The sequence below is a fragment of the Xenopus laevis genome, chromosome 1L (genome assembly GCF_017654675.1).
Source record: "Xenopus laevis strain J_2021 chromosome 1L, Xenopus_laevis_v10.1, whole genome shotgun sequence".
In the NCBI taxonomy this organism is placed as follows: Eukaryota; Metazoa; Chordata; class Amphibia; order Anura; family Pipidae; genus Xenopus; species Xenopus laevis.
The window spans coordinates 88,902,189-88,920,571 of NC_054371.1; the positions used below are offsets into that span (position 1 = coordinate 88,902,189).

General features: G+C 37.5%; 1 protein-coding gene across 1 annotated transcript; it reads left to right on the forward strand.

The window, feature by feature from the left end:
- The first annotated feature begins 279 nt into the window (after positions 1 to 279).
- On the forward strand, positions 280 to 11,193 carry leprotl1.S (leptin receptor overlapping transcript like 1 S homeolog). Its single transcript, NM_001086049.1, is given in 4 exon segments — positions 280 to 478; positions 5,789 to 5,864; positions 7,409 to 7,595; positions 8,344 to 11,193. Coding segments are annotated over 4 exon segments (396 nt in total). The 5' UTR covers positions 280 to 462; the 3' UTR covers positions 8,461 to 11,193.
- Positions 11,194 to 18,383: the final 7,190 nt, after the last annotated feature.

Sequence of the window (18,383 nt, forward strand, 5' to 3'; positions counted from 1 at the left end):
TGTGTTTTGATCTTAGACCCCCGCCCCTCCTTCATCCGTCATGCCCCACTCGTAGAACGTCTCCCCTCCCATTCACTGTTTTTTCTGCCATCATCAATCAATTCACTGGTCCCTCATCCCCAGCCATCCTCGAAAACCAGGGCTTACCCAACAGCAACACAATATCAATGTTCTAAAGGCATGTCAATAAAGTTTGTCGAAACAAATGGTGGGTGGGGAAGCCTAGAAGCAATGAATAGTAAAAGAACGTCCGGCGGAAGTGGCGGTAACATCTGTTGTTGGGGTTAGGAAAGATAGATGGGAAGAGAGTGTGTTGTATGAAAATCGCTCCGTTGATTAAACTGAAAGGTTCTTCCCTGGTTTATATGAGTGCGTTCTGAACAGGACCAGCAATTGTATCGTTCCCGATTGAAGATTATTTGCCTGATTGTTTTCTGCTGCAATAACTGTGTGCTCAGCTCCATGGCAGGCATAAAAGGTAATAGCCGCAGATTAAATGGATGCGTTGCGAACATCAAAGCAGTGTTAATTGCATATACACGTAGCACAGTCCTTCAGCAATTTCATCACTACAACGAGATGTTGGTAATTAGTGAACTCGGTAGTTGGAAAAAGAATGCATGTTGGTGGGTTATTTGGATGGTTTCTGTAGTTAAATATTTTGTAGGCAGCGTTTGTATAAAATAACTGGCAGAAAACCAGAACTCATGTTGAACAGTGCCAATCTGTCACTGCTATTGAAAACATTAGTTGTTACTTAGCTCTACACTACTGAAACAATGTAGCAAAGCCGACAGAGACTGTTCCATTGTACCAAGTGTCAGAAACAGATAAAGGAAAGTGATGAGCAAATGCTGATTTAAATAGATATTGCATAACAAACTGCTGACATGATTTATTGTACATTGGACTCTAGTTTAGAATTACATTTTGCAAAATCAAAAAAATAAAGGGTTTTGGAGGAAATCCTTTTAGGGAGACACTGGGTAAGGAGGCATTGTGCAGTGGCCCTGTCACAAGAATGACTACAATAGGCATTTAGTAATACTGCAGAGATGATCTTAAACTCACACTAGGTATTATGACACATCACATTTTCACTTCTGGTTTGAGGCACTCGACAGAAATACCCACTAGCCATTTGGTAAAGTGTCTCTCAGCTGCATTTAGAGTCTTGTTAAAGGAAAACTATACCCCCAAAATGAACACTTAAGCAACACAGAGTTCATATCATATTAAGTGGCATATTAAAGAATCTTACCAAAATGGAATATATATTTAAGTAAATATTGCCCTTTTACATCTCTTGCCTTGAGCCACCATTTCGTGATGGTCTCTGTGCTGTCTCAGAGATCACCTGACCAGAAATACTACAACTCTAACTGTAACAGGAAGAAGTGTGGAAGCAAAAGACACAACTCTGTCTGTTAATTGGCTCATGTGACCTAACATGTATGGTTTGTTGGTATGTTTGAGAGTACAGTGAATCCTACGATCCCAGGGGGCGGCCCTTATTTTTTAAAATGGCAATTTTCTATTTATGATTACCCAATGGCACATACTACTAGAAAAGTATATTATTATGAAAATGGTTTATTTACATGAAGCTGGGTTTTACATATGAGCTGTTTTATGCAATATATTTTTATAGAGACCTACATTGTTTGGGGGGTATAGTTTTCCTTTAAATGAAGTGGTCAAGCTTTCATCTGAGACACAGGAACGCAGAGATATTTTTTGTATGTTATGTATGTTATATAATAAACACGTTTTCCCATGACAGCATCCCTTTAACAATTTTTTGGCACACCTTTACTAAAGAGTAAAGGTGTGCCAAAAAATTGTTTAAGGGATGCTGTCATGGGAAAACGTGTTTATTTCAAACTGCATCAGTTTATTGTGCTGCTCCAGCAGACTTCTGCACTGAAATCCATTTTTCAAAAGAGCAAGTTGATTTTTTATATTTAAAATCTGACTAGACATAATTTCAGTTTTCAGTCACGTGACTTTTGCTCTGATAAACTTCAGTCATTATTTACTGCTGTACTGCAAATTTGAGTATCACCCCCCCACACCAGCAGCCTAACAACAGAACAATGTGAAGGTAAGCAGATAGCTGCTCCCTAACACAAGATAACAGATCCCTGGTAGATTTAAGAACAGCACTCAATAGTAAAAATCCAGGTCCCACTGTGACACGTTAAGTTACACAGAAAAAATAGCCTGGCAGATCCATAGTGCAGCACTGGCTCTTTTTGAAAGCACGTGACCAGGCAAAATTACCTGAGATGGCTGCCTACACACCAATATTACAAATAAAAAAAAAATACACGTATTGGTTCAGGAATGAGATTTTATATGGTAGAATGAATTATTTGCAAACAGTGTAATTAAGAAATAAAAACGACACCGTAAAAATCAGGACAGAATCCCTTTAAAGCTTTTTAAATGTCTGGTATTTTGTTCCCCACATAGTAACAATAAATGAGAAAATTGCAAAATATGCCCTTCCAGTTGTCTTACATATATCGCCACTATGCAATATTAAGCCATCTTAATGTTAGATGCCCTGTGGTAATAGCTGACTTTTTTTAGATTATTTCAAGTCATCAGACCATCAGGTGACAAACTGCTGAGGGGAAGTACATTTTTCACATTCCTTAGACCATGATCCCATGTATGTCTCCGAAATCACAGATGAAGAATTTTTGTAGTTTGTTCAGTTTTCTTTGACAACTTTTGCAGTATGATTTATAATCATTAATTTGTTGGTTGGTTAGGTGTGAAAACATTGGCATGCTAGTAGGAGAATCAACTATGAACATTACAAAGCAACATAGGCATTGGGAATACATTAGATCCATTGGGGCAAATTCACTAAGATTCCTAGTTGCGCCAGGCGCAACTTCGCCGCACTTCGCCAGGCGTAGTTTCGCCAGCGCTCCGCAAATTCACTAAAATCCGAAGTTGCGCACAGGGGTAGCGTAAGTTTGCGAAGTTGCACTAGCGTTAATTCGCCAAGTGAAGCGAAGTTTCGCTAGCGATGGTTAATTTGCATACGGCGCCAAATTCAAATTTCAATGGAGGAATACGTATCAGCACTACAAATGCCTAGAAAACCTTCAAAACATAAAATAAAAAATTTATTTTGCCCTACACATGTGTCCACTGACTAGGTAAGTTGCCATGAGTCAGGAAATGTAGGGGGAAGGAGGGGAGCCCCCAAATTTTTTTCGATCTTTTTCAGCCTATCACCCATAATGTAGAAAACACGCCAGCGTTTTTTGGGACTTATTTGGACTTTTTTTTGAAGCAATCCCTATCTACTCTATTGCGCTTCGCCTGGTCTGAGGTGGCGAAGGAAGTCTAGCGTAAAAAGTAGCGTTCAGTACACTGCGCGCGTTAGTGAATTTGCGTAGTTACGTCGCTAGCAAAACTTCGCCAGGCGTAAGGGTGCGAAGTAACACTAGCGAAACTACGCCAGCGTTCGTTAGTGAATTTGCGCAGTAACGAAAATGCCAAACGCTAGCGAAAGTAACGCTAGCGTTCCGCGCTTCGCGTCTTAGTGAATTTGCCCCATTTGGAAGCTGCTTAAATGGCAGCTTTTTAAATGGCCGATGCATGTCTAGTGTTATTCCTTTTGAGGAAGAACGGTCAGTGGACACTGACATTTAACAACATATTTTCCTTATAAACGGAGTGATTTGGTGCTATTTTACCAATGCATAATGGTGCAAAGTACATTTTTTTGAAGCCAAAGTTATTTACAATCAAAGTCACAATTGTGAATAGCTGAATTGTACAGTATAGCCACCCTAATAGTAATCACAATTGAAACAGAAGAGGATTATAAATATTTGCACACTTTTTACTAAACTGAGAATTGTGTTGAGTGCCCTCTGCAGGGAATTGTCACCCCCAAAAATATGCCTTTGCACTAACAATATGTTGGCTTGATAAGTTGCACTCGTCTTTTTTTATAAATCAGCATAGCCCACATTACAGTCTATATCATCTAAATGGGACTGGAAGGTTGGTTCTAAACACAGGAAATTTAGCATGATTTACAGTAATTCAGTGTAGGTCCATTACATACAGGCAGGGCCGCCATCAGAAATCTCAGGGCCCCTATATGACAAAATTTCTTGGGCCCCCTGGGCATGTGCCCACCACAAGCCCCACCTACAGGTCTGCCCTCCCCACCCCACAGGTCCACCCCCCACCACATTAAAAAAAAACGGTGGCTAGGGTTCCCACATGTTAATAAAAAAATATTGGTGGTCAAGCCCCCCCCCATAAAAACATTTGTGGTCAGGGCCCCCCATTAAAAAATATTGGTGGCTAGGACCCCACATGCGGAAAAAATTGGTGGCCAGCCCACCCCCACGTTATAAGAAAATTGATGGCCAGGGCCCCCCTTAAACGTCCATGTAAAAAAAAAACCCCCAGAAGTTAAAAAAAAAAAAATTGGTGCCCAGGGCCCCACCATACAACAGAGACCACAAAGGGTTAACTTTAGGGGCCCTGCCATGTTACACTTACTTCATTAGTGTGGCCCACCTGCTGTAAGTGAGCTGCCAACTACAGAAGGGAGGAGGGGAGCACAGGTGGCTGCATCTTCTTCCAGTGACAGCATTTTCTTCCCTTATTGGTCACAGAATTTCAAGTGCCGGTAAAGCTGCATGGTGATTGGATGAGCTGGAGGAGAAGTTCAAACCTCAGCTATCCAATCCCTGAGCAGCTCAACTGGGAATTAAACTCTGTGACCAATAAGGGGAAAGTAATGGACAGAAGATAACTCCCCCTGTGCTCCTGCCCTGCCTTCCCGAAGTCGGCAGCTCTCAGACAGCAGGGGGGGCCTGGCTAATCAAGTAAGTGTGGTGTGGCCGGGCCCCCCTTACCCTCAGGGCCCCCTACAACTCTTCCCCCCTGTCCCACCCTGATGGCGGCCCTGCATACAGGCCATAAATGATATAGTTAAAACACACCAAAAAAGCACTGGAACTAAATGCTGTATAAATCACGTTTCAATTTCTAAAGGGGTGTTTTTATGCTAATTAACTTTCCTTTCCAGCACATTGTGTTCTTAAAAATTAATATAGGAATAAGAAACTTTTGCAAATAATAGAGGATTTATATAGATTGACTTTATAACAGAATTTGCACAAATCATGTTTATTTGTTGCCTTGTAATATTAGTTTTGTTTTAAAAGAAAAATGTGCAGCACACAGTTGAGCACATGGGCAGTTTATGAAGTATATAAAGTGATTGCACTACATTAATTTTCTTTGTCCTTCATTATAGATTTTATTTTAATTAGTGTTTGTACCAAATAATTTGCACAGGAAAACCATTCCAGCTGCTGCATCTTCTTTTTACACCCGAGTGTTGCTCTTTAAAAACACATATCTTTTGAATTACACAGTTTGTAACCCACTGAATTCTTTTCCTCACCCTCAGTAAATGTTTTTAAATTAATTGTATCTATGTCCTTCTTCAGTTAGAAAACACAAAACAAAAAAGCCCTTTGGAGTATTGCGTCTTTTAGTAGTATAAAAACTAATGGTATCTCGTGGCAGTGACTACAGAAGCCCAGCAGGGGTCTTGTGTTATATTTCAAAGACATAATTCAAAGACATAATTTTACATAATATATGTACGGCAGTGATTGTAAACTGTTGATTTATTATGGGAAGATTTAGCGGTTTTGAAAAATGAAATCACATTGCTCAGAACTTCAATTTAATGTAACATTTTGTAATAACTATCACTGTTTTTTTAACTTAGCTCTGGTGAGCCTGTCGTTCGGTGGAGCCATAGGACTGATGTTCCTAATGCTGGGGTGTGCCTTGCCACAATACAAGTAAGACTCTCAAATAATAATATTCAAGTCTAATTTGAAGTGTTGTATTCATTCATTCACTATAGATCACTTGTGCACTAATCTACCTATCTATCATCTATCTAGTATATGCATCTGGGTAGGTGCATCTGCACTAAAGGGCATAAAACAGATGTGCATCTTCAATGGTACTCTGCAAATATTAGTTGTTTAAAATAATGAACATAGAAAATTATCTTTGTGAAAAGGCTAGTTTGGGAAGCCTAAGTAAACACTTGGGGGCACATTTACCTAGGGTCGAATATCGAGGGTTAATTAACCCTCGATATTCGCCCTTCGAAGTAAAATCCTTCAACTTCGAATATCGAAGTCGAAGGATTTTGCGCTATTCCTAGTTGAAGGTCGAAGTAGCCCATTCGATGGTCGAAGTAGCCATATTCGACCATTCGAAATGCAAACTTTTTTTCCTCTATTCCTTCACTCGAACTAAGTAAATGGGCCCCTTGATGTTGTGAATAACACACACACAGAATATGATTTTGCTTTACACTTTAGGATAATTATTAGTTTTAGATGTTTTTAAATTCTACTTTCACTTACATTGTCATTGCTTGTTGTGATTTGTAATTTAAAGTAAACATGATATATGTTGTTTTTCAATGAAGCACTTTTTTCTCTTAAACAATTTAGGAAAAAGATTTCTTTTGTTGGTAGAGCAGAATAGGGTATCAGGCTTTCCTAGGTTAAATGAAGTACTCATAGCATTTATTAAAAAGATACAAGTTGCGTAATTACTGTAAGATGTACCAGAATATGTAGGAATTATTGGACCAGATGGTTACATTTCATAAACCTTTCTAACCTCTTCTATTATTTCTTTACAAAAAAATGCATCTTGAGTGCACTGGTATTGCTGTACCAGCTCAGGATAGATACAGTAGAATCTACGTTTTATGTTTTTCAGGGGACCAGAAAAAATGGTGTAGAATCCGAGAAAATGTAAAATAAGGGAAATGTATTATGCATTATATATTGGTGGGAAGCACAAAATAAAGTGTAAAATTAGGGAAACTCAGAGGCACATTTATCAAAGGTCGAATTTCGAATTCATGTGAGTTTTTAAAACTCCCCTAAACTCGAACAATCAAAATTTATTATTAAAATCTAATTTTTCCAACTTGGACAATTGAAATGACCCAAAAATTCTAATCAAATTCGATTAGAGTTTTTTCCCCGAAACAAACTCTGTGAGGAAGGCAGTAAAAGTCTCCAAATTGATCCCTGGACCTCTCCCATTGATTTATACAGCAATTCGGCAGGTTTTAGGTGTCGAATAATCAAATTTAAATTCTTGAAGGGCCAGAGTATGATAAATCTCGAAAATCAAATTATATTTTTTTTAAAAAAACGCTTGAAACGAATTTGGATAACTCCCTAGTCGATTTTGACAGTTTTGACCATAAAAAAATTGAGAATTCGAATTTTCAGTTTGACCTTTAATAAATGTGCCTCATAAAATCATATGTAAGATTCGCTGTATTCATTTTTTTCTCTCTCCTGTTTAGCAAGTACTGGCCACTTTTTGTCTTGTTCTTCTATATTCTTGCGCCAATCCCATACTGCATAGCAAGAAGAGTGGTGGATGATACAGACGCAGCAAGCAATGCTTGCAAGGAGCTTGCTATATTCCTCACTACTGGAATTGTTGTCTCTGCATTTGGACTTCCCATTGTCTTTGCCAGAGTACAAGTGGTAAGTTGTTTTTTTTTTAGTTGTTTTAAAAATTTAAATTTTGTATGTCTCTCGTTCCTCTGACCTAGCCTTATCAATCGTTAAGTTGCAAAACCTATCATTTTTATCCGTTTTGTAGCCTTTTTGTCTCATCTTTATTACGAAGGCAGCTTTTCAGATTGCTGCATCAAAAATAACTAGAATATACCCTACCATCTACCTTTTGAGCATAGACTGTAGGTTTGTGGTAGTTATTTGCTACTTGCAGTTCACTTTACAAACATCAGTAACTAACTAAGCAAGCCAAGCTAGCTGACATTCTGGGGAACTAAGACCACTTACTTTGTTTTAACCACTAGGCCTATAGCTCCCTGCCCCCTAACAAACCACATCAGAGTGACTCTCCCATACCTAATGGCTTCCACGGCATCTCTGTCAGTGCATGTTGTATCCAAACACGACAACCAAAAACCCATGTGAAGCTCTGAATTTTGTTAGCAGGTAGGGGGAAATAAGGGCCCTTTTTGGGATTCACACTGATGTAGTTGTGAAGGGTACAGGTGGCCTATGCATGGGCCTTAGTGGAGGGGTGAGGGTTAGTTCCCCTTTTACTACTGCATCTTTGATTCAGAACTAGGCTAGTAAGTAATGACCAATATTTCTAACAACATTTGTCTTTTAATGCCAGTCTTAAGACAAAGTATGAATAGAATCAAGTTAATTTAATGCTGCTCATATGAGAGTTTTACTGTTTTATTTCTGTTCACAGATAGAATGGGGAGCGTGCGCTCTAGTCCTTACAGGAAACATGGTAATCTTTTCTACTATTTTAGGATTCTTTTTAGTCTTTGGAAATAATGATGACTTCAGTTGGCAACAGTGGTGAAACGAAATCTGTGGAATTGTCCGCAAGCAACCATTAGGCTCAATATGGTTTCCATCCATTCAGCGGAAAGAAGGAAGAGAGGACATAGAAATAACCAGTTTTACCCTGGGAGTAATATGTGGATTCTGAAACATAGCCATACTTTTTGCCATGGACATGCAGAGTGGCCTGCCAGGAACACGCTTATACCAAGAAAATATTTTAACTTTTATTTCTTATTTTCTTAACATTTTTGTGTTTTATTTAGAATCTTTTCTGTATAGTTTTGGTCTAAAAATTTATTTTGTCCTATATAATTCAGAAATAGTATTTTTCATGTTGGCATTTTTTTTTTGTACCACTGAAGGTATGAGGCCCTTGGGTCTATTCCATTTGGACCACCACTGACCACTAGAGATAGTCACTTTTCATTTATAAGCCACTTTAGAGGCTTATTCTTACATGAACTGTTCATAGCACTGAAATGACCCAAACAGCTTGTCCTGTTTGCCCTCCTGCACAACTTGCAATAAGTTTTTTCCTGCTTTTTGTTATAAATGTAATAATAATCGCTGACCCTGCATGTTGCATGTAAGTAGCTAAGAAGGTTTGTTTTAGGCATGGTGTAAACCCTTACAAAAAATATTGTCATATATCACTAGTTCATGTTCTGGTTTTCATTAAGCATTCATGTATTTTAGGCACTGATTTAAAATTATTAAAATATCCCCTTAGGTTAGTTATGAGATTATCAAAGGCACCGGTCTGCATTCATTTTGGTTAAGAATCATGTTACTTTGTGTAACGAATGACCATGGAATGAAGAAATATCAGGCAACCAAATGAAAAATGCTGTAGAGAACTCTGTAGCAGACCCTGGCATTTCATGGGCAGTCTTCTCATCTTTCTTCAAAGAGAAAAAAATGTATGAACCATAGTGCAGTACATTCTAACCCGGGCCATACATTGAAAATCCAAGCTTGTCAAGTCACTAAACAACACCCAGGTGGTGGACCAAATTACAGTCTCAGAGCATTTGGTCCACCTGAGCCGAAAATTTCTTCGCATAGGGATATAGTCTATGCAGACCTGTTGAAAGGACCGCATTGAAATTTTACACCACAATTTTTTTACCCCAGAAAAATACATTTATAGAAATGTAAGTTATTATTAAAATATATCCTAGAGCATAAAAACTAGATGGAGTAGTTTGAATTAAATACGTTTCTGTGCTGGCTCCTGAAATTATCTTACTGATTTTTTCAGCTGTATTGCATTCAAATATATTTGGATATATTTATTCAACCCAAATACTTCATTGCACAATCCATTGGTGTCAGGATAAATAACCTGCCAGTCCTATTTTGAATTGCACAATAGACTGATTATTAACTGTTATTTATTATATAAAAATATATATACTTTTTCCAAATATACATCTTTACACATAAGCATTTTGCCTTTTGCAGAAGTTTTTACATTCTTCTCTAAGCTTTTACACAATTCTACACTGACACAAAGGCAAACAGAAAAAAAAACAATACTGGATAACATATTGGAGGGATTTTACAGCTTAAAAAACTTTGCTTTATAAAGCGTATTGTGTACTTTTAGTCGAGACGGTCCTAATATATTTAATTGTTAGATGTTGTAAAAACTCCTCATGTTTGGCTACGTCAAAAATCAACCCAACTCGGAGTTGCTACAACTACAGTATGATGCATAATTCATTACATTAGAATTCTTTCCCCTTACTTTTAATTAATTTGTGCTGTTATCTGTCAAAGTTTAAAAAATATGTTAACCCCCTGTATACATGCACATACAGGTTGCAAAGTTGTTTCATGCTGGTGATTGACACCACGGACAAAAGGTTGACATGCAGAGCATTGCTATTGTTATTAAATGGCATTTTATTTTAAAATAAAATCTTTGAAAACTGGATTTCATTTATAATAAGGTTATGGAAAAACTTGTGAGATGCTTTACTAACCCATTAAATACGGTAGTATTTCTGCCCTTGTGTATACATCTTATTCTCATGTAGTTTTATTTAATTTTAGTTTGATTTGAATGGACTAGAAGAATAGACTGACATTTACGACGTTTTGTGTGCACAGACATGCCAAAGCTTATGTATATGTAATAGAGGGGGTTGCTATACTTAAATATATTAAATATGAAAAGAAGGTATGTTCATTACTATGATGGCTTAGCTTAAAATCACATTTCTGATCTTTGCCACAAAGCTTATTGAACAGTGCAAGCAACCAAGGCATTACTGCTTTATAATATGTCTGAATGTTTTTATGAGTTTGTATACTTCATGCATTTGACATCATCAATATTGCCGTTTTGTGACCTGCGTGAAAATATGGGTTACTTTCCTTATTAAAAGGAAAAGATAAAAGAGTAGATTTCTTTTAATCTTTGAAGGGGAGCTCTTAGCATTTTTATATTGTTCATCGTTCATTTAAAAAAACAAATAAAATTGTGCTTCCTTTTGTTTTCTGCTGCAGGTGCACAGTTTTGTTAAATAATAGCAGGGAAAAATGATTACACTGACAGACCTCATCACAGTTTAAAATACTTCAATGTCGTGATATATTGTTTATTAGGAATATATATTGCTTATTTTATTTAAATTTGGCCACACAAATAACTGACCAATCTGTGCAACGACATCAGGCATAAAACAAACGATAACCATACTAGGAAACTGTAACTTTTCCAATAAAGTTGTTTCAAATACCAGTATTTTCTAAAGATCTATTTATTTTACAGTTATATAAACTTTAAAAAATGGCAATATCAAACTTTAAAAGGGATAATGTATGAACAATATATTTTTTACAAGTTTCTGTACTTCCCACTTGACTGCTATTTGCATCTCTAGGCAGCTGCTGGTTGCACTGCTTGGAAGTGATCAGCGATGCTCATGTGCCAGCAGGTATGTTAATGCGCATGTTAATCTCTTACTGAAGCACCTACCCAACACTGATCAGTTCCAAAGAACGCAACCGTGGCTGCTGAGACATCTATACAAACGGAAGTGAAAGCAAGGCAAGCAAAGGGAAACAGTAGTCCGTTTTCAATGCATGTATGGAGTTACTATATTATTATAGTTACTTAAAGGGGTTGTTTAAATTAACTTTTCATATGATGTGGAGAGCAATATTCTGAGACAATTTGCAATGGGTTTTCGTTTTTTTATTATTTGTGGTTTTTGAGTTATTCAGCTTTTTATTTAGCTGCTCTCCAGTTTGCAATTCCAGCAATCTGGTTGCTAGGGTAATTTGGACCCTAGCAACCACTGGACCCTAGCAATGCACTGATTTGATTAAGAGACAGGAATATGAATAGGACATAGGGCAAGAATAGAAAGATTAGTAACAAAAAGTAGCAATAACAATCAATTTTGTAGCCTTACAGAGCATCTAGTTTTAGGTAGGGTCAGCTATTTGAAAGCTGGAAAAGGGTCAGAAGAAAAAGACAAATAACTAAATATTAAATGATGTTACACAATTGGCTCTGATGTTTTATATTTAATGGGAATCATCACCAGTAGTAAGTTTATCAATATTCAGAAATTTATTTTACAACAACAATCTCATTTAATTGAGATTTAGTAAGTGCAAAAAAACCTCAAATATTAAAAATCTGCATTTAAAAGTTGCTGAGTTCATGTAAAAGTCAAAAAACGAGTTGTATTTTCAAAATTCAATCAAATTTTCTTTTCAATCAAGATTAATTTGAAATTTGACAGACTCGTTAAAAAGAAAGGGTAGAATGTTATTTCAATGAGTTTGGGTTGTTGGTTTATTTTTCTTCACATTTTTAACTGGTTTTTCAAGTGCATATTCAAAATGTTGAGAATTCAAAAACTCAAAATATGAATGTTGATCATCTGCATCCCTTGTCCCTATAAATCTCTATTTCAAGCATTACAGTTAAAAAAAGCCCTGGAGAGTTCAGTCAGGCTTGCCAGATTTGCATAGTGTCAGTTGGCCTATTAGGCTAAGGGCAAACTAGGCGATAGCGCTGCGATTTGACTCGCGGCGACTTTTCGCCGCGACTTTTAATCCGCAATCGCTGTGGAAACTTTTGCGCTGGCGTCTATGGGGAATCGCGAGCGTAAAAACACACGCGGCGATCTTTTTTCTATTGTCGCTCGAAATCGCCTCGCTAGGCGATTTCGAGCGACAATAGAAAAAAGATCGCCGCGTGTGTTTTTACGCTCGCGATTTGTCGCGATTCCCCATAGACGCCAGCGCCAAAGTTTCCACAGCGATTGCGGATTAAAAGTCGCGGCGAAAAGTCGCCGCGAGTCAAATCGCGGCGCTATCGCCTAGTGTGCCCTTAGCCTAAGTGTGGTTAGCTAAACAAAGATCTCTCAGATAACATCTGCTGGCTTAGCCCATGCTTACCTACAGGCCTTCAAGTAACCCTTGTGATCATGATGCACTGGCAGTGACTTTCATTGAGATCAGCTTCCTTGCAGTCATGCTCAATTGCATTTTTAGACCCATCATGCTGCATTTTCATGCAGTCACTGCACGTTCCAAATATACAAATATAAAGAGATCTTTATTATTGTTTTTTTTTTTTAACACAAACATCAGCATCAAATTCAATACCTGTGTGTAAGAACCCTGAAAGAGGGATCTAAACTCCACCCTTACCCTCCAAAAATGAAATTTAGATTGCTTGACTAATTTTTATTACCTTTTAAGAACACCAGTGCTTTTTGCAGGTATGTTACGATGCAAAACAAAAAACATGCAATATTGTATACAGTGGTGGAAACAAATGTCTTCACTTTTTGTGCTCATGTGGGGCAATCCATTTCATGGTGCTTCTCTTAAAAGGGTGGTTCCTCTTTAAGTTAGCTTTTAGTATGATTTAGAATGGCTAATTTTCAATTGGTCGTTTTTTTTTTTTTTTTACAGTCTTTGAATTACTTGCCTTTTGATGACTCTTTCCAACTTTCTAAAATGGGGGTCACTGACCCCATCTAAAAACAAATTCTCTCTAAAGCTAAACATTTAGAGGCAAATTTAAAAACTCTCAAACTCCCATGAACTTGAAATTCGACCAATCGAAATTTATTTAAAAAATTAAATTTGGGTGAATAGGATCGACCCGAAAACAGAAATCGAATTCGATTGGAATTTTAAAAACTTGATTCGAGTTTTTTCTCATAAAAAACTAGACTGTCAGGAAGGCTGCAAACAACTCAAAATTGATCCAGGATGTCTCCCATTGACTTAAACAGCAATTAGGCAGGTTTTAGGTGGCGATAGGCTAATTCAAGTTCCTAAAGGACCAAAGTATGATAAATGTCGAAAATCAAATTCTAATTTAAACGGGAATCGAATTTGAATAATTCCCTAGTAGAATTTGACAGTTTTGGCCATAAAAAAAACATAAAATTTTAATTTTGACCCTTGATAATTCTGCCCTTTATTGTTGTTGCTACTTTTTATTACTCATCTTTCTATTCAGACCCTAGCTGGGATTTTTGGGACCCTAGCAACCAGATTGCTGAAATTGCAAACTGGAGAGCTGCTGAACAAAAAGCTAAATAACCCAATAACCCAAACACCACAAATACTAAAAAACACAAAAAATAAAAAGTGAAAACCAATTGCAAATTGTCTAAGAGTGACTAACCCCTTTAACAATTTTTGTCTCCTTTCTGCAAACACAATCCTTGTTTTGCTTTAGGGCAACGAAACTTGAATACTCATTTTGGAGCCTGTGTTATTTGTGGGGTGGCAAGAAAACACTGGGAATTGCCATGAATCTGGTCACTTACATGGTATTATTCTGGACACTGCCAGTTGTCTTTGGCAAAGTGATTATTGCTCTAAAATGCTAAATTCTGTGTTTCTGTGTGCTAATCACCAAATGCACCATCAGGGCCCAGGCAATGAACAGTAAAGTAAACCGAGAGGCATTTGGAGTGATTTGGCACCTGCCAAGCTAAAATATTGTGGGCAGCAACATGCTTTAATTTGTTTTGTGTGCCAATCACTCTATGGTAAGAATCAATGCCATTGTCTCCTAGAACAAAGCAGGATTGAAAATCTGATTCACATTTCATTAACATATTTACTATGCTGCTGTTTGTGCCATCTGTGTGATGAGTGAAAGGATGCACTGAACAATATATTTATATGGAATCTGAACCTAATGTAACAAACAACACTGGTGAAAGCTGTAAAAAAAATTAAGAGATGCACCACCCATTATTGTCAAGTGCCCCTATCCTTGTACTTGCTATACAAATGCTAGTGGATTGGTAGGCTTCATCAGAGCCTTTTTTTATTAAATCTCAGCAGCTGGAGCATGCACATTTGGAGCATGGTCTGGTTCAGTTTCAGCTGCACATGCTCAGTGTTCTGTGAGCCTAAGCACCGTTGTGCATTTTGAAGCAGGTACAAAGATAGGGAAACTTTTAAATATAATGGTGGGAGTGGTTAGGAGGTCTGTGGTTCGGGAGTACGAAGTATTTTTTATTACTTGTTTTCACAGTTTCTCTTTCAATAGAAAATTCAATTGGACCAGGTGGGGCTTTCTTAGACAAAATACATCTCTGTACACTCCAGATCTGTTGGCAAAGACAGTGCAGTAAAACATGGGCTTTTGCTTCCAATTAAACGTGTTGCATGTATAGAAATAAAATTTTTGTGTGGTCTTTTATGTAACAAATCTGGGTACCTTCATCACACAAAACACTGACAGTACCGAAAAATTGAAGCCTTTTTTAAAATGGGTGCAAATGTGCTTCATGCCAGTTATTTTAAGGGTTCTTTTGCCCTACGCTCCCCTGTCGTGGATGTCTCCTGCATTACACAGCAGGGGAATGCAGGAAGAAATGAATCCAATTGTTCCCGATTGCCCTGTACTAATTTAGGTAAATGCAACCACCAAATGCAGGTGGATCACAACTTGATGTAAGAGCCCTAAGCAAGCAGGACATTTGCTTTTTTTATGCTAGATACACTAGACTTCATCAAAAGAACCTCTGTACATGCTGCTATGAGTTAATGCTGTCATACAATTCCTAAATATACAAAAACATGTATATTTTACTCTTGCTGTTCTTGTGGGGGAAAGGTTAACTACACTATATAACTCACTGATATCTCAAATAACTTGGGTTCCAGTGGTTCTTAAAACAAAATGATAACTCTGTTTCCAGGATGTTGCACAAACTCGTGGGTGCTGTCTAGATGGTACATCATCTGTAATTTTTTAAATGCTTCAGATACTTTCGTGCCTCAGATGGTACTCTTACTTGGTCACAAGTGTAGTTTTCACAACAACCTAGAGGTAGTACTCACAGATTGCTAGATTAGTCTCCGCTGCTAGCAGATGCTTATTGAGGCCTATTACTCCAGGAATCTCCTTTTTCTGAGACTCACTGCTAAGCCTATAAACGTTGGTAACGCGGCACAATACTAACCCCTCCTAGTCTCCTTGTTTGAGCCTCTGGCTGTTTTACTAACTACCATAATCCTGCCTCTCTCTAGCTAGAGTGAACTATTACAAAACTTTCCCACTACTTCATCTACTAAGGTCTACCTCCACCTCAGGTTTTCCAGCACACCCCCTCCTCCAGCCAATGGAGGCCAAAAGAGAAAGAACATACAGTGGCTTCCGCTTTTAAAGACTAGAGAACCCTGACACTGTTTGGCCAACTACTGAAGTACCACATAGCTAGTCAAACCCTCCCCGGGACTGCCTAAAGCCTTTATCCTCCTACACTAATATACATTTGTGGATCCAGGAGAGGAATTTCCAAAGGATAAATATAAAGCCATATATTATTGATACTGCCTTAATGCATTTGCTTCAGTGAGGATGATGGTACCTGATGATAAATGCTGGTGAGATTAAATAGCTTGATGTTTTAGATTTATGGCAATTTATTTTGTTTTAATAGTTTTTATAAGCAGTGTCAGACTGGGACACCAGGGGCCCACTCTTAGTACTGTTATTCTCCTAGTCTCTTTTATTTACATACTATAATCTATTATTCCATCTATTTAGTCTCTTTGATCTCATAGAAATACGGAATGGGCATGAAATAGGCCAAATGTTTAGCAGCATGAGGGCCCACTGACACCTTGGCCCACCAGGATTTTTGCTGGTATCCTGGTGGGCCAGTCCGACACTGTTTATAAGTATTTTTTTTCTTGCCAGTTTCATACTGAATGTGATGGGGGATTGGGTCCAGTTGACAGGCAGGCAGATGGTATAAATAGTATTGGCACATACTATTGTGCAGAACTCAATAGGGTGCTACTCTTGCAAAAATACTATTGTTTTACCCATCCAGAGTGCAAACTCTTTAGCCTGCACCTCCAGTGGGGGGAAACTAGGGTTGCCACCTCACCCCTTTAAAATGGAACATGTGTTCTTTTAGAATGCTGCAGACTAAACTGATTTATGTGCAGCAATGCATGTAAATAAATTGCTAATTAGCCATGCAGGCTGTGAATTCCATATGTGTTTGGTGAGGTGTCAACCCTAGGGGAACCATTGAAAAATAAAAACTGTGTAAATAGATAGGCTGTGCAAAATAAAAAATGTTTCTAATATAGATAGTTAGCCAAATATGTAATATATAAAGGCTGGAGTGAAGAGATGCCTAATAAAACAGCCAGAATCCAACTTCCTGCTTTTCAGCTCTATAACTCTGAGTTAGTCAGCGACTTGAAGGGGGGCCACATGGTACATTTCTGTTCAGTGAGTTTGTAATTGATCCTCAGCATTCAGCTCAGATTCAAAAGCAACAGAAATGACCCATGTGGCCCCACCTCAAGTCTCTGATTGGTTACTGCCTGGTAGCCAGGGTAACCAGTCAGTGTAAACCAAGAGAGCTGAAAAGCAGGAAGTAGTGTTCAGACTGACATGTTATACATCAAATCACTCCAGCCTTTATAAATTACATTTTTGGCTAACTAACTATATTAGAAACATTTTTTATGTTGCACAGCCTATCTATTTACCCAGTTTTTATTTTTACACTGAACAATTCCTTTAAGGTGGCGAATAGTCGAATTTGAGTTCTTAAAGGGCCAGAGTATGATAAATCTCGAAAATGGAATTAGAATTTTTATAAATCGAATTTCAATAACTCCCGAGACGAATTTGACAGTTTTGCCCATTAAAAAATCAAATTTTAATTCGACCCTTGATAAATCTGGCCCTTAGTCATAGGCTAAATACAGTTTGAAACACAGTATTTAAGCAAAAGTTCACCAATCAGATAACATTTCCAATTAGTAAATTAACAAAACCCAGTTAAGAACACACATTTATGTTGTGGCATAAACACACCCCATATGAGGTCGTGGATGCCATCTTTGGCACCTTTATTTACAAGCTATTCAAAGTAGAAAACTTTATTCACAAGTACAAAAACTTTAAAATCAAATAAAGTAAATAGACCAACAAAATTCTAACCTGCAAAAGAATAAATCTTAAAAGTAGCATGAAACATCATATTCGTTATTAAATCCTTTAGGTAATCTAGTTAGGGTTGCCACCTGTTTGGTTTTTACCCGAAAAGTTTGGTTTTTCTAAGGCTCATTCGGTTCTCAAGTTTCTCTTCGGTTTTCAGCCTTGTGAAAAACAAACAATAATCTGACCAATAAAGGAATTATCAAGCAAGGTCAATTTTTTTATTACAGAAACAAAAAAAAGCAAATCAATGAAAAATTAATAGTTTTTCTAAATTAGCATTGCTGTATATCAGAGCTTTCTGGATAACTGATTTCTGTATAATAGATCCCATACCTGTAATTAAAGGATTGGGGTTACTCATCAGGCAGAATATAGATAAGAGATAGGGTGCCACCAGTGTGGTTTTGACCTGGACATCAAAACTTTAAGTCCGGTTACCAACACTGAAAAAACTGGATGGAAATTCA